The sequence below is a fragment of the Notamacropus eugenii genome, chromosome 1, assembly GCF_028372415.1.
Source record: "Notamacropus eugenii isolate mMacEug1 chromosome 1, mMacEug1.pri_v2, whole genome shotgun sequence".
In the NCBI taxonomy this organism is placed as follows: Eukaryota; Metazoa; Chordata; class Mammalia; order Diprotodontia; family Macropodidae; genus Notamacropus; species Notamacropus eugenii.
In genome coordinates, this window is record NC_092872.1 from 339,126,320 (window position 1) to 339,151,335 (window position 25,016).

The 25,016-nt window shown below is 39.0% G+C and overlaps 1 protein-coding gene across 8 annotated transcripts in view; it reads left to right on the forward strand.

Annotated features, from left to right (window-relative positions):
* Positions 1–24,097, forward strand: part of MACROH2A1 (macroH2A.1 histone) — a 99,345-nt gene extending 75,248 nt beyond the window's left edge. For 4 of the 8 annotated variants that reach the window (XM_072629895.1, XM_072629896.1, XM_072629897.1 and 1 more), the window contains exons 6-9: positions 1,703–1,793; positions 7,309–7,398; positions 10,444–10,618; positions 23,326–24,097. In XM_072629895.1, the coding sequence (XP_072485996.1) occupies positions 1,703–1,793; positions 7,309–7,398; positions 10,444–10,618; positions 23,326–23,491 (522 nt within the window). In that variant the 3' untranslated portion in view covers positions 23,492–24,097. The remainder of the gene's footprint in view (positions 1–1,702; positions 1,794–7,308; positions 7,399–10,443; positions 10,619–23,325) is intronic. The other 4 variants (XM_072629892.1, XM_072629891.1, XM_072629893.1 and 1 more) reach the window with 1 other exon arrangement.
* The last annotated feature ends 919 nt before the right edge of the window (positions 24,098–25,016 follow it).

The window sequence follows — 25,016 nt, forward strand, 5'->3', positions numbered from 1 at the left end:
TGATCAAACTGACTGTTGGCTTCTTGGGGTGGGGGGAGGGGGGATTTTTTTTTAACTGACTGAAATACTCAGGTAACAACAAAATGGAGTTTCTCCATTCTAACCTTCATTACAAATGATATTCAGACTAAGCCTAAAAATAATTGAAAAGTAGAAGAGAATGATATAATGTGGGTACAAATTGTCATGCTGGCTTTAATTAGCAAACAAATTGATTTTCTCAACATTTATTATCTACCTTCATTGCATTGTCTTTTACATTGGAAAACTGTGTAATAATAAGGGCCACCTACTTAGAGCACACTGTGGTATCAGAGTGAATTTGATTCAACAAATGATATGCAAGGCCTTGCTTTAGATATTGAGAATATAGAGAATACACCCACCTTGCAGGCTCCTGAAGGAATATAACACATACACAAGTGAGTAATAAAAGGTAACTTCAAGTTGGGGGGAAGCCAGAGAAGGCCCCTGACCTGTGCTTTAGAGAAAGGGTACCAAAGTCCAAAGATAGGAATTCAGTCTCTTGATGGATGTTACTTTGTGAAGAGAAAACATCTATTCCAGAGCTACACATAGCACCATAGATTAGACAAGACATCTGTGAGGGGATGTAGATGGCTATACATATCACCCCCACGCGTAGAAACATACCTTAGCCTTCACTGATAGGTGATAGGTTATTAGCAGCATCTCTGCTCCCCCAAATGACAGCTTGTGGGAATGAAGATGACCTTTTTCTCCCTCTAGCTTTGTCTAATGGTATTTCCAATACATCAAAATGCCTCAAAGGAACTGTTTTCCAATAAATACTAATTTAGGGATTAATTTTATAGTAATAATGCTAAATACCTGTTAGCTTTTTTATCTCTGCTTATATAAAGCATCAACTTTCATTAATGGAATAATAATTGCATTCTACTGTTCAGGTGTTGTGCATAAACATTTTTTCAAAGTATAGGAGTAGACAAATCTAGAAATGTATACTAAGGCCAACCCCATTTCAAATTTCACATCTTACCCAGATATTATTTTCAAAGGAAAGACAGTCAAAGAGAGGGGGAAAGTGGCACCAATAGAGTATATCTTAAAAATGCAAAATCCATTAAAGCTGAATTGACTTAAATAAGTGGTAGACTTGAAAAATACATTCCACTCCATTGGAGAAGGGAGAAAATTACCAGTTCTCTAAACACAAATACACTGTTTTCTCAGTTTAAAAGAGAGGTGCCTTGAAGGTAGACAAGATGATAAATGTCACAAGGATAAAAATTAAGGCCTGTGAGTTTATTGCTGCTGACAAAATGGAGAAACTCGTTATTTTGGTTGGCCTGATGATCCGCAATTAAAAAAAAACCAACATGCCATATTTTAGTATCCTTCTCAGTGGGATGCCAGTTTTATAGGTTTCTGCAAAGTGAAAGGGGTGTTAGCCATTTAAAAAAAAAAAAACTTTGGAAATGATCTCATGTGATTTTTTCAGACCTGTCATTCAAACATTTAATTGAAACATGTCACATTTGATATCCCTCCTCCTCTCACCCCCATCCACACGTGTACACACATCTCGGATTACCGTTTGGGCTCATGCTTTGGAACCCACCAGGTAGGTCCACACTTCCATTGGTGCGTTAGTGAATGTACAGCCTATGCATGGGTCTCAGTCCCATCCAGTTGATCTACATTTGTTTACCTGTTATAGTTGCAAGTTGTACAGGCTGATATTGCCACGATCGACAGTGATGCTGTCGTTCACCCGACAAACTCTGACTTCTACATCGGTGGTGAAGTAGGTAATGGAAAGCCCAGCGCTGCGGAGTCTGTGTGTGTGCATGGGCCATCAGCCACGAAAGCTTGATCGTTCTGAGAGCTATGCAGGGCTGCGTTCATCTTGCACTTCCAGCAGTCCTGACTCATGGGGGTCTTAAAAGTGAAATGCCCTTCCTCTAAAGTCCCCTGATTGTAGCTCTAAACTGCATTCCCTAGGCTCATTGTAAAAGGCAAAAAGACCGGTGGTGATGGGCCATGCAGCCATCAAATGGACGCTTCTGGTTGAATAATCTGGCTTTTGCAACACAAGTTCCCCCTTAAAATTTTGCAAGTGATCCCCACCCATAATTATGACCATCTGGGATCCTGACCCGTGGGCCCTCTCTCTGGCAGAGTCATGTCGTCAAGATGACCGCCCTTTTTTTTAACCTGAATTAAGCTTTCAAAATATCATAGTGAATTGGAAGAGAAAAACGCAATCATCTGACTATTAGTATAATTTTTCTGTATGCAACAATTTGTTTTAATCACAGAATTGACTCATTTTTTCTTCCATCAACCTTTTATTGAGTTAAGAAGGTATTTTAACAGGGAGACACCACAGCCTTAGATTTCACAAGAGCTAAAGGAATTAAGAAGTGAATCCATAGTTCTGTGTAATATACAGGCATCTCTCAATATGTGGAACAGATATGGGACCAATATGTTCCTAAAAAGATATTCATAGTTCTTTGTGTTTATATCCCCAGTGCCTAGCATAGTACTTGGTACATCGTAGCAGGTGCTTAATAAATAAATACTTGTTGGTTGATTAATTAACATTACTACATATTTAACCTTTCCATAGATTTTCCAGAATCCTAAATTCTGGAAAAGACTTTCTTATCACTTGCTAATTTAATCAATCAGCAAATGTTTTATTGAGTACTTTCTATGTATAGTTGCTTTTCTGGGTGCTGGAAAAGTTGGTTTCTTTGGGTTGACTGGTTCCAAAGAGTTGAAATAAATGATCTTTAGGATCTTTCTCAACTCTAAATTCTATGCTCCTATAGTTTTATAAGTGTATTTAAATTCCGTTATAGTGAGGAACACCTGTCCAGAAATGCTAATACAACATATCATGCAAAAATACTAGGTTTTAGGCTTAAAGATAGCCCCCAAAATGTAAAAAGTGAAGGTTACTTAATACCTAAGTGTCAGCTTATATTAAGATGGCTAGAAATGATGATAGCTTCAGAAATATTTCCCCAATATGGCAATAATCCAATAGTCTATGGCTGTCCTGTTTTATTCACTATTACTAAAGAAAACATAGTATTTGTAGAGTGTCTCCATAAATCATTGTTCCATTGTGTAATTCAGGTTAGTAAATCCAGTTTCTAATGCAGCATCTAGGAAGAAAATATTAAGCAGAGTCTGGATTAGCTATGGCCAAAATTAAATTGTAATGTAGACAACTGAAATAAACTGAAATCCAAGTATCAAAAGGGAGATTAAAAATTCATGAGTCAGAGAGTGTAAGAGGCAGGAACTTCACTCCTTGCTTGACCAAATGGAAATGTGATGAGCAGGAAAGGGTCATTTTAACAAATAACAAAACAATTTTACAAAATAAATTTTACAAAATTGATAGCTGTACTCAATTCATAGTGACCACCAACCTGTCTCTCTTAACCTGTACCCTCTGGACACATGATACCTACTTAATACACTTTGGACCTAGAAGGCCACCTTCTGAGTTACCAGTTGCTCTGAGACCTCCTTTGAACTATAGTCTTTTGGTTCAAAAGCTGAAGGGAACCCTTGAGAATGAGATTGTTCAAATTCTTCCTAGACGAGGATAGTTCCAAACAATCCTGCGTTCTTTCCTGACACCCACCTCACGGTACAATATGATACTGCCATGGCCAGGTGACACAAAAGTCAAAGGAAACCACGTTAACCTTCATGGAACCAGTTTTTCTTGAATGATTAATTGAAATACAGGCAAAACAATGTGGCAATGATACCTTACATTAAGTAGTTTCCTATTTTCTTAAAGGCATGTGTACCTTCACGTACAATAGTTCAGTCTTACAGTTGAACAGATGAAGAAGTAGGCCCAGAGAATTTGAAAGACTTGCTGAAGGTCACACTGTTGGTTGATAATAGAACCAGGGTTAGAATATGCCAACATGGACATGGTTTTAGGAGTGATGCCTGGTGAACCAGTTTAAACCAGAACTAAACCAGATCCATACTTTATATCCACTAAACCTGACCTAAACTTACACCCCATTTGGGTCTAGTGTCTGCTTTGAAGTGAGCCTGTTTAAGAGTCAAAGAAATGCCTGCCTGATAATCTAATTTCTCACCACTGATAATAAATTCCCAGGTCCCATGACTGCTGGAAGAAGAAATGAACCTGCACGAATGCTTAGCTTCTGATGATTAACTTTGATCACCTGAAGTTCTTTCTAACAGTGAAATTTACCACAGGCATAAAGCCTCAAGTCATCTAGGCCAAAATTCTTTCTTAGGCTGTTCTAAGCACTGTAATACTTATTATGCCTGCTTTGTAAGCATGAGATAATGCTCTTATTCTCATGAGAGTAACACATAGTTATGCTTGGGAGAAAATAAGCCAATTGCTTTACCATTAACCCTGATATTAGACTAAAGAACCAAATGTTCTTTGTTAAGAATTTTGGCTATCTAAAGAAAAAATGTCTTTATCTTATAAAAAGAAATACAAATGCATATATATATACATATATATAGCTATGAATAGGATCAAAGTGGACCTTGGTTGTGTGTCCTCACTTTTGGGTAGAATTCAGACATCTCTAATACTTAATCTAAGAACAGCTTAATTTTAATTTCCTTTCCAATTAAAAAAATAGGACAGTTAATTTAAGACTTAAATACTTTTCATTGAATAGAATATTGATAATAAACCATATCTGCCTAAGAAATAGTTGTAGAGAACAAGGCACTTATTGTAATGCTATTCTTAACATTTTCTGGTCAGTAATTACTGTTTCATTTTAGTTAATATAGTTAGACAGTTTGATTTATTTACACTAGAATGCTTCTTCTCCCCTCATCAAACTAAAGTGTAAGGTGAAAGTAGTGCTATGCTATAATAATTAACAGTTCACATTTATGTAGCTTTTTAAAGCTTTTTAACATATTTTACACATATTACCTGAAGTGAAAACAGTAGTACAGTCATTTTGGATGTTAGTGAATCAAGGCTATGGTTTGTATCTTTCATCTTCTTAGTGGCCTTGCTTCAATTCTCTGGTCATTTCAAGCCTGTACTATGTAAGTGCTTATCCCTTATTCTCTACTATTCATTGCTACCTTAGTCAGATATCTCATGCAAATCAGAGTTTCTGTCACTTGAGCTTAACATTAAGGTTAGTGGAGCTCAGAAATCTGTATTGGGTAGTGGCTTTTGCCTCATGCACTGTGCCATCAAAAAACACCATATTATTCCCTTCTGAACTTTAGAGTGTAAAGGAAAAGGCTGGATTTCACACAGAGAATCTTAAAATGAACACCTCTCTCAGAAAGTCAGCCCAGGACCAGTTTAACACCTTAATGTCTCTGCCTTGACTGGGGTTTGATTATGACCCTTTCAGTACTCACAGCAGTGCTTGCCGATTTCCAGGACAGGACTCTGCTGACATAACTATAGCTTTAACCCCAAATTCTGTTTGTACTGAAGTCATTTGTCTTTTTATTTTTTTCATCCATTCTAGGAGTTTTTCACCCATGCAGTCCACCCACTTTTGGAATGTGAACTCCATGTGAATAAGGCAGATTTCTTTAAAACATCTAATAGTTGTTTTTGTGGCATATATTCAAAGCAAATTTGGGATAAATCATTCCAGTGCCTCAAACAAATCACCACAAATTTGTGTTATGTATATCATGATTTTTTTTTCCCCAAGTAAAAGCATAAGTAAGTAGTTTAAAAGGGTGCACTTCAGCCTCACTTCAGGAAAGTAACTTTGAAGATGTGCAAAACAGGAATCAGAGCTTTTTAAAAAAAAAAAAAGCCAAACTTCATTCTAAACAGAAATGTTCAGTATCATTGCCTTCTTTGGTTTCAGTGACAAAAGTCCATTGTCTTTTCTAGTTGTCTCTCAGAATAATGCTGTGGACTAGTTCTAAATATTTAACATTCAATTGTAGGCTTGTATTTCCACTTAGAAAAACTTCCCCCAGTAGAAGGTATTAGAATATGAGAGATTAAAGTTGGAAGGAATATTATAAGTTGCCTATTTTAATCTTCCCTTTATAGATAGAGTAACTGAGCGGAGACGTCAGGATTTGAACCCAGGACCCCTGGTTCTCAATCCTGTGCTCTTTGCACCACTGTGTTTTCCTAGTTGATTTTTTTTTTTAACCAAACAAGTGAACAGATTTACTGCTTTTATGTTTTGAGCCTGAATTGTTGAAAATTCAGTAATCATTCCAATCCATCACTAAGTATTTTTCAAGTACCTACTATTTGTAAAAAAGCCATTTGCCTTTTTATTTTTTTAATCCATGCTGGGAGTTTTTCACCCATGCAGTCTACCCATTTTGAGGATGTGAACTCCATCTCAATAAGGCAGCTTTCTTTTTTTTTAAACATTCAGTCTTTGTTTTTGTAGCATATGTCCAAACCAAATTTGGGATAATTCATTCCAGTACCTCAAAAACAAATTACCACAAATTTGTATTATGTATATCATGCAACTGTGCTAAGTCCTGGGAATGCAAAAAGTCTTTATATAATAAAACATTATTAAGCTCTGTTTCTTTCTTTGCTCATCTTTACATATGATGATTGGGGGTCATTAGTATAATTTAGAAAATCTTGTCTGGGGCCATTTTTGTATTTGCCTATGATGACAGAACTGCAAAATAAGAACTAAGTCATTCAGTAAATTGTGGCCATAAGTTGATAAAAACCCTTTATGATTCTCACCAAACGTTGGAGTTCTCTCCTTTTATTCTAGGTTCAGTGACAGAAGTTAGATATTTGATGGAAGAATGATAGGATTCTTATTATTATATTATCTATGTATTATATAGGATCTTATTATTTTAAGGAAAGAGAGGCAGTGGGGAGAATTGGGTCTTTCCAGAGAAGCTCAGGTGGGAGCAGGACTTCAGGTTTAGTTTCTAGCCCTGTGTAGCTTCTTTTCCGACAAAAACAAAATAAATGAGAGCGGGCCCGTACACAAAGGGCCCAATTCTCTTGGCCTCCTGATGACTCGGGAACCTTTGAGATTGGCCAGAATTAGACTCACTGACATCTCCCAAGGTCCAACAGAGACAGGAGAAACAAGAGGCAATGTGAATGGTGCCCATTGGCTATCCTGGAAATGGCTTTGAAGTTTTACATTAACAAAACTAACATTTAGTTCCTATTTTGCAGTCCTCCCAAAATTGAGTGGGTCAGATCATTTTGTAAGTAGCATGGTAGCTTGATAAGCTACCATGCTTGTGTGGGTCCAAGTGATGAGGCTTAGAATATAACCAGACACTGTCCTCATTTAGGGAATACCCTGGAGAAGAAAGGTGGCAAGGAATTTGTGGAAGCAGTGTTAGAGCTTCGGAAAAAAAATGGTCCCTTGGACATCGCTGGAGGTAAGAATAAAGCAACGCTGCCAATTTCCAGGTTTAGTTCTTGCTCCACTTGGGCACATTCCTGGGCTATGCCATCTTTTAATCCTCACAAAGCACTCTCAAAGAAGCCATCCTGCATGATTACTTTAGAATCTCAAAATGAAAATTACAAAAGATATCCATCCCATCTGTGTAGTGGAGTGAAGTGGATAGCTGTTATCTTTACAAAACAGAATTTTATTGTAAGCAGAGTTCAAACTAAGAATACGTCAAACCATATTTAAAAATGTGGTTACTCAACAGTTCATCAGTTTTTATACATCTAAGATTCTGAATGGAGTTTCAAAACAGAAGACCACCACAAATGTAAGCTGATAAATTATAAATGACAGTATTTAAACCATCTGTAAAGCTGCTGATAAACGTTGCAAATTAATTATCCTCATTCAGCTACCTCTTTATAATCACAAAAAAATAAAATCAATTATGATTTGCCAGTTAAAGTCCTCCAGAAAAAAAGGCAGAGGGAAAAGCTTATCTTTGAACTGCAAAACTTAATAACTGCTCTAAGTTTTTTTGTTTTTATTTTTCTGGTCCTTGCAGGATCACTTATCTAGGCCGGTTTAAAATCTGAAATTGGAAGAGAATTTAGTTGAGCATACAGACCAGTGCAAACTTTAATCCATATGGGTGATGGCAAAGTACGTTGTCAACCAAGTTGCTGGATGTGAATGTACACAAAATGATAGCTCTGGTACTAGCAAACCATTTGCAACTAGGCCATTCTTCTCTCTTATCCAGGAATCCTATGGTCTTACTATTTCTGACAATGTCATTTCCTTATGCCTTCTATGGTTATGTAAGACTAAAACTCATCAGGATGAGATAGTGGTGGAGTTCCTTCAGATGGTCTGAATATTTGTAGCATGAAGCATTAAACAGTATCTTGTCCATGGATTGGTGATGATAGAACCAGTTTCACCCTTTTTTAACTGCCAGAGGAAATGAGACACTCTGTTGGTCCTCATGAAGTTCTTAAATACATCCAATTGGGAGAGCCAACCTACTACAAACTCATGTGGGAAGACTCAAAGATTCAAAGTAGACTACAGAACATTAATTAGATAGGATCCCAGAGACTCTCAGATTTAACCCCTTATCTTACACATTAGAAAGCTAAGTCCCAAAGAAGGAAAGTGACAGACTAGAACCATGGCTAACAAAGGAACTTGCAAACTAGTTCCCAAACTATTTGGGAAGAGAATGCCTGTACTTTATGAAACAGTCTGAGAACAAACATGATAACTGACTGTGAACCAAAAGTTTATTTGTAAGTCAGCTGTATAGCTCTCAGAATATGTTTGCCAATAGAAATTATGTTTGATGTGCCAATTTCCTTCTTATATTACCCTACAAAAGCACTTTGAACCCATGAGATATGTCAGGGGTGGGGAACCTGCTGCTTTGAGGCCTTCTAGGTCCTTGAGTGCAGCCTTTTGCCTGCATCCAAGTTTTACAGAACAAATCCTTTTATTAGGGGGATTTGTTCTATTAAGTTTGGATTCAGTCAAAGGGCTGCTCTTGAGGACCTCGAGGGCCACATGTGACCTCAAGGCTGCAAGGTTTTGCACTCCTGAGATAGGTGAATAAGTCCAACCACCATTCTACATATGGTGGCTGTGGGGTTTTAGTTTCAATTCCATAGACCCTCAGGAGGGAAGATTTTGACTTTTAGAGCTTTCTCTTTCCTGCCAGTGCCTCAAGCACCAAAATCCACAGATAAGAATGAAAACCTTCACCATGTCCTCCTCCAGCTGGGGCAGGACTTCTGAGACAGGGCCCTTTATCAGTGACTTTTAGGCAGCAAGGGATTCTGGATGTTCATAAGTCAGGGATAGCTAGCGTAATCAAGTGCTTGTTTACAGACACGTCACTGTAATAATAGCATTAAGCATCTGTATCCATTTGTTTGTAGGCATTTATTTACTCATTTAATCACCCAGGTCTCACTCCTTGATATATAGAAGGACCCTAAATCTTTATCTTTAGATGAGGGCTCTTCATGATTAGTAAGATGAGAAAGGAAGGAAGGATTCTTAAGAGAGACATAACACTGAGCATGGGCCATCTTCTGTTAAAATGAAATGATCCTACCTAAAGCAAACAGATTAATTCTATCAAAACTAAATAACATCATTTAGTTGCATGGACTCCCAAGACCTTCCCTAATAAATCCATTAAAGCAGGATGCTGGGTATTTGTTAGACTCTATAAATAAACAAAGGTGTTTATCCTAACGTGTCTGTGTCGACATATCAGGGAAATTTATTTATCACACCTAATGATTTTTCAAACAAACCCATTGGCAGCAAATGGAAGCAATGGATGTAACTACTTTGAACACCTCAAGGAGTTATTAGTCTGGCATACTTAATTCCCTGTGGTTGGCCCCTGAGTAACTATTCTTTATAGCATGGGGATTGCTCTACAATAATGGAACCCATTCCTGGCAGTAGCTCAGTGGATGCTGAATGCCAAGTTTCCAAGGCTATGCCTTGGCTGGTCAGTGCAGTTGTAAATGACTGTAACTAAACATGTTTGACCACCATGGGAACCTAGGTTACAAATGCAAGTACTTTAGAAGTGCTCTTGTTCCCTCTTTACACTCCTGACTTCAAAGAACTAGCATCATTTTTAAATAGGTATACAGCACTTTACCATTTATAAAGCCCATTCACATACATTATCTCACTTGACTGGCTCAACAGTTCTGTGAGGGAGCTAGGGAAGGGCTAATCATCCCCGTTTTACTGATGAGGAAATAGAAGGAGAGAGAGATAGAGAGATACAGATGCTAATTGAAGGTTACTTCTAGTAGGTACAGGAGCTGAGATTAGAACCCAGTTCTTTTGATCCTTAATTATAGCAGTTGTTCCATGGCACCATATTTGCAGGTGGTTTAAATTTAGGTCTGAGTTGTTGTTTTTAACCCCATGCACACATGTAAATTGCTTTTTTATTTGCAAAGGGATGGGAGCTAAAAGTCTGGGTTCTTCTTCCCATCAGCGGCTGTCAGTGCAGGCCATGGCTTGCCTGCCAAGTTTGTGATCCACTGTAACAGTCCAATATGGGGCTCTGACAAGTGCGAAGAGCTTCTGGAAAAGACAGTGAAGAACTGTTTGGCCTTGGCAGATGACAAGAAGCTGAAGTCAATTGCATTTCCATCGATTGGTAGTGGCCGGTAAGAGAGCCCACTAGTCCAGATATTTGTGCCAGAAGATAATTCTCAAGTAATGTATTAATTTATCCAATTTTTGAGGGATTAATGTGGACACTTAGCTGGGTGATGAGAGACAAGTGAGGCAAGGTGTTAATTTTTATGTGGTTCATAGTCTAGTTGAAGAGATAAGACATGAAAAATTAGATAATTCAATTTAATTTCATCCAATAAATAATTGCCTATTCCTTATACCTGGGCCTTATGCTGGATACTGAGAATCCAAACTTAAAATAAGATGTGGTCCTGGTCTTCTAGGGACTTCAGTCTAGCAAAAGTTCGGGACATGTACACAGTGCTGTAGTGCAAATAGAGTAGAGACTAATTAGAAGCCTGGGAGATTTAAAGAAGGTAATGAGAGATGAATTGAGGAAGGCTTTGTTAAGGAAGTGATACCTGAGCTGGACTTTGAAAATGAGAAGGATTTAAGTAGGTGGAGACACATGGGGAATTTTCTTTGGGCCTGAGGGACACATCTTCAAAGGCACAGAGGTGGGAAAAGAAAGGCTAAAACTGAGGATCACTGAGTAGTCAAGTCTGGCCAGATGATAGGCTATGCAGAGTGAAATACAAAGCTAGAAAGGTAGGTTGGAGACTGTTTGTAAAAGGCTTTGAATACCTAACTGAGGAGTTTGGATTGGAGAGGATCAGACTGGAGACCTTCTGATTCTGTAAACATCTCACTTTTTTGCCTTGATGTCCTTCCTCGATGACCTTAGAGTCATCATTGTGGAATGTGGTCTAGCTATGCAAGGGTCCTCCACTAAAAACAGAATGGAAAGCTAACTCTATTTACCTACCATAAGATATTTTCTGAGTAGATGGTAGAAGCATCTTTTGTAGGGTTTGGGGACCTCATAGGTCACGTAATCCAGCACTCTCCCTTAATAGATGAGGAAACTGGGACCCAGACAAGTTCAGGGACCTGCCCAGGTCACATTGTAAATGAGCGTAGCTGAGATTCATACTGAGGCCCTCTCACTTGAGAGCTAGTGTTTTTTCCCAGTTCACTACATTGCCTGTTCTACATTGGTAGAATACTCTGCTTTTTTCAGTGGGCTATTTTGCTCTCCACGTATTGAAAACGCTCAGTGTTATCTAACTGAGCATGATCTAAGAAAAAGCAACGTGGATGTAGATATCACTACATTTAGGAGCCCTTTCAATTGAGAAGAAAAGTGACTGTGTTTTATAAGATAGGAGGTAGTCAACAAGCTCCTGGTAGAATACACTTTATTTGCAATTAAGGAGATTTACAGCATGTAATGTAGACCTAGGCCCAGAGTAGATTTAGAACCACTTTCCACAAAGCAGTCTTGTAGGAGTTAAAATAGCTGTGCCTTTAAAGTCTGTCCTTTTTCACTGAATTCATTGTATTACCTTTGATAAATGAGTCAACTTCTCTGTGTCTTGGTTTATTTATCAGTAAGTGAGATTAATAGGGTTTACCTTCCTCATAGAAGTATTATGAGGCTCTATTAATTAGTGTTTATAATGCACTTTGATATATGCTGATAAAAGGTGTTTCAGATGTGAGAGGTAATATTATTCTTTATGTATTTTTTTCCTTTAGCTATTGAGAAAGCTTTTAATTGAATTATGAAAATTAATTCCCATAAAAGTACATCTGTTATTTCAAGCATATTTACATTTTTCATGGAATAAAACATTTTTAAAAAATAGTAAATTGAAAAACTTTTAAGATCCACAAGTGCCGAAGGCACCACATGTGCACAGCTGTTCTGTTATAGACATCTGTCAAGCAGACATCACCTTATAAAGCCATGTAAACAGTTTCATTCCCTTTCATGACTCAAGAATGGGATTACACCAAAGCTGTTCAAATAAATCATGTTGGATTTTAGGAGGGGAAATAAAAACGCTTGTTTGTGGCATTCAGTGTCTCTAGCATAAAAGTCATGTTGGGATTTAAAAAAAAATTAAGTCCAGCATGCTAAAGGAAAGACCTGGCGATGGCATTCTCATATAACAGTACTTCGATATCCTCAGTCTCCAGCAGCTGTAACAATCACAGTACTGCATGCATCAGTGTGCATTCCATACTGGACTTTTGCCTCAGATGATTTCTTTTAAAATGTGCTTTGGTTAAATAAAGCCCAACATTGTAACATGGGATGCAGGAAACTACCTTTGGCATCTAGACATCCTGTTTCCAGCCTGTTAGACCACAATATTTATCGAACCCCCACTCGATGCAAAGCCTTCCTGGGCTCTGGTTGACATTAAGAGGGTGCACACAATCTCCTAGGAGAAAAACACAGAATCAATTTGCTCTCTTCTAGTTAGGGATTTTGCATAAACTTTTCTTGAATTTATGAGTTCTGAGAAAGTCAGTTTAGGGCTCTATTCTCCTTTCCATTTGGCAAGTGCAGGCCCCACAGTCATTTGCATGGTAGGCTCTCCAAACCTTTTGAGCAGGCAGAGACTGGGTGGCAGGAGGAAACACTTAGGAATTCCTTCACCCTATAAACTCAGGCTTATAGCTAGTAGGCCCTTCCCATGTGCTTTTGGGCCTAGAAGAAAAGCAAATTAGAGAAAAAGCAAAAAGATCACAGATGCAGAATCATGGCTTAAAAGGAGAGATGATGAATTAGCATTAAGTATAGTGGTAGAAACCCATAGTATGAGATTCTTCCTACCATCACTGATTATCTAGGAACTCATGGGGCATGAGGGTGTATAACATAGCAGCTCTCTCCAAGTTTCCATTTTTGACTGCTTGAAAAACTACCCTTTCAGAACAGGCTCTCTGTTTTATTGCTAATTAAGGCGCCTTCTTATGAAAGCTGTGAATATCTTAAAAGTAACTTCAAAATCACCCAAATGTCAGAGCCAGGCCAGGACGCTGTTGAAGGCATTTCCAAGGTATAGGAATAATGGTAGGACCGTAGTCCATTTGGAAGAGTAACAGATGCAGCACAGGTACTCATTTCCTTTCTTAGACATCATAGTTTTGTCCATCTCCTTAACAGTTAAGATTATGGAAAGTGTTTCTGATTGCCTCCACCCAGCTGTACTTGAGGACACAGTGGAGAGGCAGGAATAGGTTGTGGTATGCATTCCCAGGGAAATGGCCTCCACATTTCTGTGCCAGTGAATGTATCCTCAGGGTAAAATCAGCTTTACTATGTAGCCTGCAAACACAATCCCAAGTCTTGATTGGTCAGAGAGAACTGAAAGTAAGCACCAAATCAAGCAGGTTGACACTAAATGATGAATTTTTGATAGACTTAGGACTGGAACAATAAAACCAGGGAAATTTTTTTGTTGCTCTTTGGGGTGGAATTATGATTTCATCAAAGTAAGGAATTCTTGGTATAGGAACTCCACTGATTGGCAACTTTGCAGTGGATCAGAGTCAGGTCTGCTTCCATAACTAGCTGTGTGAGCCTGAACAAGTCACTTAACTTGTTAGCTAGCCTCTTGTTTTCTTATCTGCAAAATGGGGATGATGATAATAATAAATGGTGCTTACCTCACAGGCTTGTTGTGAGGATCAAATGGAATAACAAGCACTTTGCAAATCTTAAAAGATAGCCATTATATAATAATTCTTATTGTTATTATTGTAACCTATAGTCTTAGAGAGTTGTCTGGTATGCTGCAAGGTTGTAGCTTGCTCATGTTCACAAAGCTTGTATGTATCGGAGACCAAACTTGAACTCATGATTTCCTGACTCCCAAGCTGGCCTGCTATCCACTAGGCCATCCTGCCTCTCCAGGGAAGTAAGTTTGGCAAATGTCTATACTTAAAGAGATAAAGCCACTTAAGACGCACTTATCCATAAAGGGGTTTGTGAACTGAGGATAAGACATAAGTATCATTGCTCCATAATTGAAAGACTAATTGCTTAGGGATTTGGAAATCATCTAATCTAAACCTGTTCCTTTAGAGAGAAGAAAACAGTCCCAGAGAGAAAAGATATGTCCAAAGTGTCAAAGCCAGGATTAGAACCCTGTTCTATTACCCTGAGTCTCAGGCTCTTTCTAGGACCCCAGGCTGCCTCTCATACTCAGTTGGTGAACTCTCCAAGTTGTTGGGCTCTGTACTTTCTTCCCAGTGCCCTGATGGTTTCATTATTCATAAGCTAGAAATAAACTACAGTATATCTTAGTCTCTCTCACAAAATAGGAGCCAAAAAATGCTGAGCTGGAGACAGAAACTTTTTACTCACTTAACCAAAATAATAATGACTAAAAAGAACAATTTGCACTATATCCATTTAACAAACTCAGCAACTAAACATATGCTGCATAGAGCACATGGGTTTTCCTAAGTAACTATTGTAACAAGAGACAAAGAATAAATGATTTCTGAGATTCTGTGATCTTAGGAATGAAACTGGATTCCTACCCTCCTGAGATTCACAAATCTAGTTAGAGGCATGATGTACAGCTATGAAAAGAGAGCCACGAGCACCAGAGAGTGCGTGCTGATTACTTAACAAAAGAAATCACAAGTAGGAATTCAGGGAGAGAAGGAATCGTTGTCAGAAAGGGCTTCTGGGGTGACTTTGAGGAGCTCTTTTACTCATTTGGGCCCCAGCTTCCTCATCTGTGAAGTGAGAGGATTTGGCTAGATGGTCCCTGTGGGCCCTTCTAGTTCTACAGTCTATCATGAAGGGAATTGTTTTGAAAACTGGACTTGCAGAATGGGAGAAGATTTGAAGAGGCCAAGGAGATGGGGAAGATCACTGTAACCAGGAAAGTGTAGGGCAGAGGAGAGTTGGGAGGATGACAGAGACCAGACTGTCCAGAGCAGAGAGTATCTAAGTCTGGAACTGTGGGTTGGAGCCGTTTTATTTATATGCTATAAAATGAAGATGTACCAATGCTATCACAGGTCCTACCTGCAAAGAGTAAGAAAAAGGTAGGCAGTAGGACATGGTGGGTAAAGAGCAGACCTTGGAATCAGGAAGAGGCAGATTCAGATCCCACTTCTGACATGGTGGCTATGTGACCATGGGCAGCACCTTGCACCTTTCAAAGTGCCTCTGTGAAGCTGTGAGCAGCAGAAGAGATGCTCATCTCTATTGAGAGGAATTGCATACCAAGAGTTTCCCCTGACCTCACCTCTAACCTTACCAAAAGAAAAAGAAAATGGTGACTCTCCCTGCTCTCCTAATACAGATATTATAAAAATAATTTCATATTAAAAACCACTTTAAGCCTACCCTAGACATAAGCAGGAGTCTGATTGTCATTTGGGGATCTCTTTTTGTTTTACTTGATTATGCATGCAAGGTCTTTCTCATTGTCATGCTTCTGGAGTGTTAGTTGGAGGCTTTACCCCGCAGGCTGAGAAGTGAACCAGAGTATTCATGTAGTTCTTTCTTAGTCACATAGCATCAGTTTGTAACTCAGAGGCATAGAGGACCCAAGAAGGAAAATTTGACTTTTCAAGATTTCAAGATCTCACTACCTAATGATGCTCCAAAGTACTGAAACTCAGCATCCAATGAAAATGGCCAATAGCTGACTTTATTTATTGCTTTACAACAGGATTTCTTAACTTTTTTGTGTGTCATGAGCCCCTTTGGCAGTTTGGTGAAGGCTATGGGACCCTTCTCCAAGTAACGTTTTAAAAATGCATAATTAACAAAATACATGGAATCACAAAGCAAGTTAGTTATGTTGAAAAAATTACCAAAATATTAAAAAAAACAAATTCTCAAGCTCCGGGTGAAGAACCCTTGCTCTAAAATTTGCAAAGTGCTATAGATATATGTGATTGCAGCCTCACAGCAACCCTGTGATGCAAGGACCATAGCTATTCTTATCCCCATTTCGTAGAAGAGCCATATGTAATACATAAGACTGCAAGGATCCCCTCTGTTTTTCATGTCAATGAACAGTTTAAGGTAAAATATGTGGGTTCTTCAGTTTACCTCTATTTTATAGTGAACAGATCACTCCCTACACTTCTCATCCTCTTGAAATACAACTGTCTTCAGGGCTTAGATCAAGTATCATCTCTCCAAGAGGCCACACTTACAAGTGTGTGTATGTTTCTTCCCAGGACAAGTTGAAATCATTGAAGAACTGTTTTTATTTTTGTCTTTGAACCCTCAGCACCTACCACAATTCCTGACACATAGGTGGTTAAGAAATGCTTGCTGAATTAAGTTGAATTTAGCTTTTGAAAGAAGAAAATATTCTTGGAGAAATGGCCACAATTAGGTTTAATTCCTGACTGGCAAGATAGTCCTCATGGACTGAAAACACTTTGTGGAAGTTATTTTCTTCTGTTATCCCTCTTTGAAAAAAAAAAATGCATTTTTCCGGCTCCCTGGGACTGCACCTCTATCTGAAAGGGTGAAAGAATTTGTTTTTGTCATAAAAACCTATGTTGGACAGCAAGAGGGAAATGTTTTCTATGAAAGTGGTATACTACTTGGAACACATTTCAGGAAAAATATTATGAGAATTCTGTATTGATAATTCTTTATTAATGTTCACTCACTAATATTCTGTGAATAAGATCATGTTTCCTTGTGGACAAATATGACGTTTGGTGATTGTGTCATGCATGCATACATACCCATGCACATGTACGGTGCTCAGAAAATGTTCCAGAATTTAAGTTCCTAGACATAATGGGCAGCTTCTGCCTTTTCCTCACCTGAGCAAGAGTTTCTCCAATGTTTACTGTCCTGGTTCTGTCAGATCACAGAAACAGATACATTTTGAAAGCTTAGATTGCAAAGTAGATGTTGCTGATACAGGAGTGGATTTAAAATGGCATCTCTCCTACCCCTTTCTTTCCTTGCTCTGAGTCTTTTCCAGTGATTTAAGGCAGACACGATTAGAAACCCTGAGTGAAGGTCTAAATTAGCCTTATGTATAGGAAAGGATTAGAAGTATGCTCCTATTTTATACTAGTATCCAAAGATTATTCCTTGTGACCATATTAATAGACCTGGTCTCTGCAGCCAAAATGACCTCAGACATTCAGTTTCCTAACTCTTAACTTAATTGGAATAGCTCAGATGTTTGAGGAGCAGAGATAGTTCAGGTCAGGTTACCTGGTGATAGGATGGTAAGTCATTCCCTTGAGTACTTTCTATATGCTTGCCACTGTGTCAGGACAAATAGATAACATAGCCCCTTTCTTGGATAAACATGACCTGGTTTACAGGTTCATAAATTAAGACCATCTAGTCCATTACAGATTAGGAACCACAATTCCTCTAGAGGTTAAATTGTTTGCCCATGGTCACATAGCTAGTAGCAAATTTGAGCTTTGAACCCAAATTCTAAGATTGCAAATTCAGCATTCTCTCCGCTGTAGAGATGACAAGACATAAAATCACTTATTTCTTCAGTAAAGACTTGTGTAGAGAACTGTGCTGTTAGAGAACAACACACAATAGTAGATGGCCAAGTGTTGATCACAGGACACAGATGTTTGGTTTTTTAGGACCTCCTTTGGTAGAATAGAAGCTCTCTGAGGGTAGGAGGGACATGAGGTTTTTGTCTACAGTACCTGGCACATACATGGATACTTCATGAATGCTTGTTGTGTTATTCAGCCTTCTTTTCTGTGCAGTGCCATGGCATATACCAGATGAAGTCACAATTGAGATGGTCCTCCAGCTTCAGTGAGAACCACACACCACTTTAAAAGCAGATTGTATCAGTGCAAACCAAATAAACCAGAGAATAATGGGGTGAAATCCTGTTCCCCCTCCCCATCAGCCAAGGCCCCTGCTGGGCACTGCAATCACAGCCAACAGTTTCCCCCTTAATCAAGGAGGTATTTTGAGACTCAACAGGAACCCAGACTGATCCCCACAGTGAACAGTTTTCTCTTCAGGCATGTGTTTCTAGAGCTCCTTCCCACATCCTTGGCTGCTAGTAGGCCCATTTATGTCTGCAGTCCTGGGAAGGCTTCCCACTCCCTACCAGTCCAGCCTCCTTAGGTTGTTCTCACAGCTGGCGAAATTAATGGAATCATTGTAACCTGATCAGGTACTCTAAGAGGCAGCTGTACTTATGGCATGAAAATAATCTTTCATTCTTTGTGTGACGCTTAAATGATCTCTTATTCAAATGGTCTCTCCATGACCCTCAACACCACTTACCCCACCCCCAAACCTCCGTTAGCTTAGGAATGGGGCTGTGTAGACCAGTGCAATTTTGCCAAGTCCTCAGCCGTGTATGACCCTTGGGAATGAGAGAAGGCAGTATGGTAGAGGGGGAAGAATGTCCAATATGGGTTCAGAGTCCCTGGAGTCAAGTTCCAGCTCTGCTTATTCATTACCTTTGTGACCTTGGGTAAATCATTCCATCCTTTCAGGTCTCGTTTTGCTCCTGTAAAATGAGAGAGTAGGACTAAATAACCTCTAAGATCCATTCTAGTTCTAAAATTGATGATTCTATGAAGGGGAGCTTAGCTACATGCAGCCTTAACCTAGCCTCTGCCCACTGCTTAGTTCAGAAACCTACATTCAAAATGATCACTTCTTCCACATATGTTTCCACCTTCACACACAGTAGTTCCTTTAAAATTAAATGCTTGAGGGGTGTCAGAACATCTTTAGATGACAAAATGGAGAAAGAAATCCTGGGAAAAGTAGAGAGTTGGGTTGTCTCCTTTCATATATGCCACAGACTTTACTTTCTTATTTAAAATGACATGCATTATTTCATGTTAAAATGAATCAGGAATAGAACACATCACCTTTTCCCCCCTTTTGTTAAAATTAGGATATTACAATACATGTTGGAAAAAAAACTTGAGCAGAAATGGGTATCTAAAGACTGGGGGGAAATCATCCTATTCTCTTTCCAGGTATGTCTTTCCATTCCTCGAGTACTAACTGATGTTATGTGCCAATTAGTTTTACCACTCAGATTTCTAGGACTTGGTAGTAGTACCTTCTCCATGTCATGATTGTAGAATCATAGATAAAGAGCTAGGAGGGACCATGAAAGTCACTTAGTCCAAATCTCTCCTCTTACATGTATGTAAACAGATACACAGGTATCGAGTAGTGGAGGCAGGATATAAACCCAAGTAAGTCCTCTGACTGCAAGTCCAGCATTCTTCCTGTTGCGCTATGCTACCAGCCCCATAAAGACATTGCCCCAATAAAGAGAGGTATTAACTTTTCAAAACCTATCAGAGAGACTCTCCATTCAAATGAATACTGCTCTCTTCAAAGTAGTTCTCTTGGGAGACAACTTGCTGCTTACTTAATCCAATGATGCTACCTTTTCCCACAACAGTTCCAGATTTCCGTTTTGGGAACTGCCATTAAGGACTTGGGGTGCAGGCTTTCTGATCTTCTGTGGTAGCAAATATTCCTCCTTTGAGGCTGGGTTTGATTTTTGGAAATAGTCAGAAACCCTTTGGAGCCAGCCAAATCCCAGAATGTGATCAAGCTCGTAACAGTGTTCTCAGAGCAAAATGGAAAGGTGACTACCAGTTAATGAAATGGCCTGCAAACTGGCTAGGGATGATTTCCCAAAGGGAAGTCCAGAGATGTTTTAGGCAGTGGCAGCATTGTTGGAATCAGCGCACAACCTTCCAAAAGGTACATCTTAAAAGATGATAGTTTGGTTCACCAGACATTTATTAAGTGCCTGCTATATGCCACGTCCAAGGGAGGCATCATAGTTACAGAGGAGGCTTTGGAACCAAGAAGACCTGAGTTCAAATTTCTGTTCTGAGACAGGCTAGCTGTGTGACCCTGGGCAAGTGAGTGCTCCAGATGACTGTGGAACTAGAAGCAGCAGAGAAGCTGCTGGTAGATCAACGAAATCATGATTCTCACCTTTGGTCCTCTGTAACAAGTACTTTCCTAAATATTGGGGATACATAGAAAAAAAGAAAACAGGAGCTGCCCTCAAGGAGATGATACATTCTCCCATGCTCTTGGCTGTACAAATTTTGGTATGTTAAAGGATGATCATGGCCTTACTCCCATCTCCCATCCATCCTGTTTGGAAATGATTGCACTAAACGTGTACTTCCTTGCAAGGTTTTACAAAAAGACCATCTATCTAAAATAGTCATGTAAAGAGGAAAGGGCGATTTGGTAATAAGCGTTTATATAGCGCCTTTTATGTACTGAGCATTTCTTTTACAGATTATCTCATTTGTTCCTCAGAACAGCCCTGGGAGCTGCAAAGGCTCTTATCCCCATTTTACAGTTGAAGAAACTGAGGCAGACAGATTAAGTGATTTGCCCAGAGTCACACAGCTAGTAAGTGTCTGAGAGCTGATTTAAACTCGAACTTCCTGATTCTAGCATATTAACGTGTATTTAACTCATGCTGTGACCTGGAAATTGAGTGTCTGTGTGCAGAGCCCAATGTAAGTTGAACCTTACTGACTGACTCCTTACATATGAAAACCAGGCCTAGACTGGGCACTTAGCAATCAGAGTAATTTAACAAGCATTTATTAAATAATTATGATAATGCCAGGCACTGTTCTGGGCCCTAGGGATGCAAAGATAAAAATTAAAACATTCCCTGATCTTGAGGAGGTTACTTGGGAGGAGCAACATGTATCCAGATAAACAAATAGAAAATATATTCAAAGTAAATGTAATTTCCAGGACAGATAGGGGGTGGGGAAGCGATACAGAATGAGGAGGAAGGAAGGAAGGAGGGACAACTACATGCAAATATCAGGAAAAGAATGACAAGACTTTGCCTTAATACAATGAAAAGTATTTATTTAAAAGCAACATCTAGCATTGTTTACATTGCAATAGAATAGAGGCTTCTTGAGGATAGGGATTGTTTACGAGAGGTAGTGTAGCTAGAGATCTGACCTTGAAAGGGTTCAAGTGCTGCCTCTGATGAATGCTAGCCACATGGACCTAAGCAAGTTCTTTAAGCCCTCAGTGCCCTGGGCACTTTCTAAGTTGAAAAGAAGGTGGCAGTTGGTAGAGGGAATTTCCTCTTCTAGAAATTCCCAACACAAATAATGAAGTTTACGGATCCAGTGCCTTTCCAAGTGTAGTAATAGAAGATGTTTAACAAATGCTTGCTGAACGAATGAATACATGAAGAAACTCTAGATGTTTCCTAATAAAATCAGTAGTGAACAAGGATGTCACCATTACTATTTGGCATAGTACTAAAAATGCTAACTACTGCAGGGAGACCAAAAACAAACCCAAAACCATAGGAAGTAGGCCCTGAAGAAGAGGTAAAGTGATCCCTCTTTGTAGACTGTCAGATGGTTTACTTAGGCTTGCCTAGAATTTGTATCCCTGTTTTCATCTGACATGTTCTCAATGGACATGCTTTTTCTCCTAATATAAGCCCTCACTGTATTTATCTTCAGTCTTTGGCTTTGGCCCTTTATAACCATAATTTTAGATATCTTGGTATATGAGAGCCATACGTGGAACACATTTAGAAGAACAGATCATACAGGAAGTATGTTAGATTTCCATCCATCTTGGCACATACCAACAGGAGCAATTGAAAGAAGTCCCACTCCGAGAAGGTCCCCATTGGAACAAAAATCAGCTGTCAGAGAATTAGGAGCCAGATTGTCTACAAGTTCTGCTTCAGGCCTTTGTGTTTCTGGATGGCATTTAGAGAAATGCACAGAAACTCACCCACCTACAGGGTGTAGGCTTACGGCTTCCAGCCTTTCCTATTCTGTGGTTGTGCTCTACCACTCTTGAACATGCTTTATGGAATATGTTTATTTTGGTTGTTTTAGGGTTAGCATGCCCACAGATGTTCAAGGCCCAAGTTGGCCTTAGATGAATATGTATATTATTATTGAATAATATATGTGTATATAAATTATGATTCTGTATGAGCATGTCAGAGTTGTAGTAGAGACTCCTATGACTTATTAAATAAAGTTATAGACAATAGATTTGCTGAATAGAGTTCAGGAAAGTTAGATCCGTGAGCGTATCCTGTCTCTGACCCTGAAGAATTTTGTGACCGCAAGCAAGTCACATAAACTCTGTGTGATTCAGGCAGAATTTGCATTGGTAGAAGGAGTTCCCATGCTTTTGGAGTCACAGGCCTTAAATGTTTCCATTTCTGGGCATCTGGACTCTATTTAAGAAGTTCTAAGAGACTAGTGTGGTACAATGGAAGTGATAGTGCTTTATGGTTTTGCAGAGGTCTTGAGTTGGATCCTGGCTTTCCACTTACCACCATGGGACTTGGGACAAGTAACTTCTTCTCAAGGCCTGAGTTACTCATTTATAAAATGAGAAGGTTGGATTATAAAAGACCCTTCCCACTCTTTATCTATAAGACTGAAACACTTTGATGTCCATTTGGGAAATGATAGGGCAAAGTCTAGATTCTGTTGAAGCAGCAGTACTTAGGTCATCACTGTTCATTTTCTGTCACATTCATTTAGCAAACACTGAGTGCCTGCTGTAGAGACCAGATATACTGGGCAAAAGTAAATGGTCTAACCTTGCCCTTTCAGATCTCAGTCTGGCACATATGCATGAAACAGTGTGGGAGAATGACATCCTAGCATGCTGGATCATCAATTCAGAGGGTCAGAACTGAAAGGATAGCTCATAGGACATGTATGGCTAGCTAATGGGAAGGGGGAGCAGGAGCTGCTACTTTTGACCCCATGCTCCCCACCCCACCCAATTTGGGATAATCTTATGCTAACTCTGGTGTACTTTCTCCCTTCACAGAAATGGTTTCCCCAAACAGACGGCAGCACAGCTGATCCTGAGAGCCATCTCCAGCTACTTTGTGTCCACAATGTCTTCATCAATCAAAACGGTTTATTTTGTGCTCTTTGACAGTGAGAGTATAGGGATATATGTGCAGGAAATGGCAAAACTAGATGCTAACTGAGTTGAAAGAATTAGAGAAGCAGCCCAAACTTACTTGGTCCTTTTCTCCAATTTAAAATTAAAAAGAAAAAAAAAGTTCTTAACTCCTAATTGTGAGGCAACACCCTTTATTTTCAGTTTTGCTCATCTAGGGAAATGAGGTTTTGTTTTTGTTTTTTGGGTTAATTTTTTTTGACCTCCTAAAATGTTTTTATGTTAGCACTGATAGTTGGCGTTACTGCTGTTAATGCACTGTTTCAGCCCTTGTATGAGTTTAGTATGATCTAGGAGATTTTATAGTTTTATTTTAATGAAAACCAGATTGATGCAGACAGTAGTGGGAAGTACATTGTCTTTTACATGTGGAAGAAACCAGGAAGCCCTATTTTGTAACTGTGTTGTGGTACGTAATCCTACATTGCGTGATGTTTCCCTCTCATCACATTGTTCTCATTTTTTTTCCTAAAACAACAACAAAAAAAGAAAAAAACACATCACATCTAATTTCTGTTTACTTATTGTCTTAATGATAGATCTGGAAATGGGGGGAAAAGAGAAGCCTGTTGTCCTTAATTATATTTGCAATTTGGAATTTGTGTGAATTGATTTAGTAAAATGTTAAACTGTTTCTGTGCCTTGGTGTATTTTTGGGTAACTGTACCAGAGGGGCCCATGACTGGCTCCTCACAATGGTTGGGGAAGGATGTCAGGCTCTTGTTTGTCTAGAGAAGAGGGTAGGCCAGGGTCTCAGAATGTATTGGCCATCCATTCTCATTCACATCTTCAGGCAATGAAACTCATGGTTCTATCTACAAGGTCAGCTGCTGGGCCTTTTTATCTTAGCTGCATATCATACCTCACTTTTACATTTCAGCCATGTAAGTCAAGGCCCAAAGGCTCAGGAAAAAACCTTTGGCATGGACTTGTCCCTTCCGCACCCCAGCTACAGTTGCAGACCAAGGTCTCAAAAAACAAGTGTTCAGTGTAATTTTATTGATAGGATTTTTCAGTGAGAGGCAGTTTGGTATCACACTCAAATAGAAAGAGTTCAGTACATAAAGCATATTGACTTAGAAAACCACATGGTAACATCCATCATCTATTATATTTTATTTATTTTGTTAAATATTTCCCAATAAATTTTAATTTAACCAGGGTAGCACTTCTGATGTAAAGCCACTTTCCATATGCAGAATGTAGGGCTTCAAGTCCTGCCCCTGGCCCATACAAACTTTGTAATTGTGTGAAGATTTAAACTTTTCAGACTCCAGGCAATTCACCAAGGCTGTAAATTGAAGACCAGCTTCTAATCTGCATTGGTCATCAAGAGGTTCTATCTAAATAAAGTTTCAGATGTGTACCTTCATCTCCCTCCCCCCCCAAAAAATTTTTCATGCTCGTTAGGGTATTTTGTAAAAAATAATAATGCTTGAATTTGAAAAAAAAAACCGTCTTGGAACAATTTTGTTGTTTCTTTTCTCATTGGAAAAGACCCTAATGTTTGGAAAGATTGAAGGCAAAATTGGAGAAGGGGACGGCAGAAAATG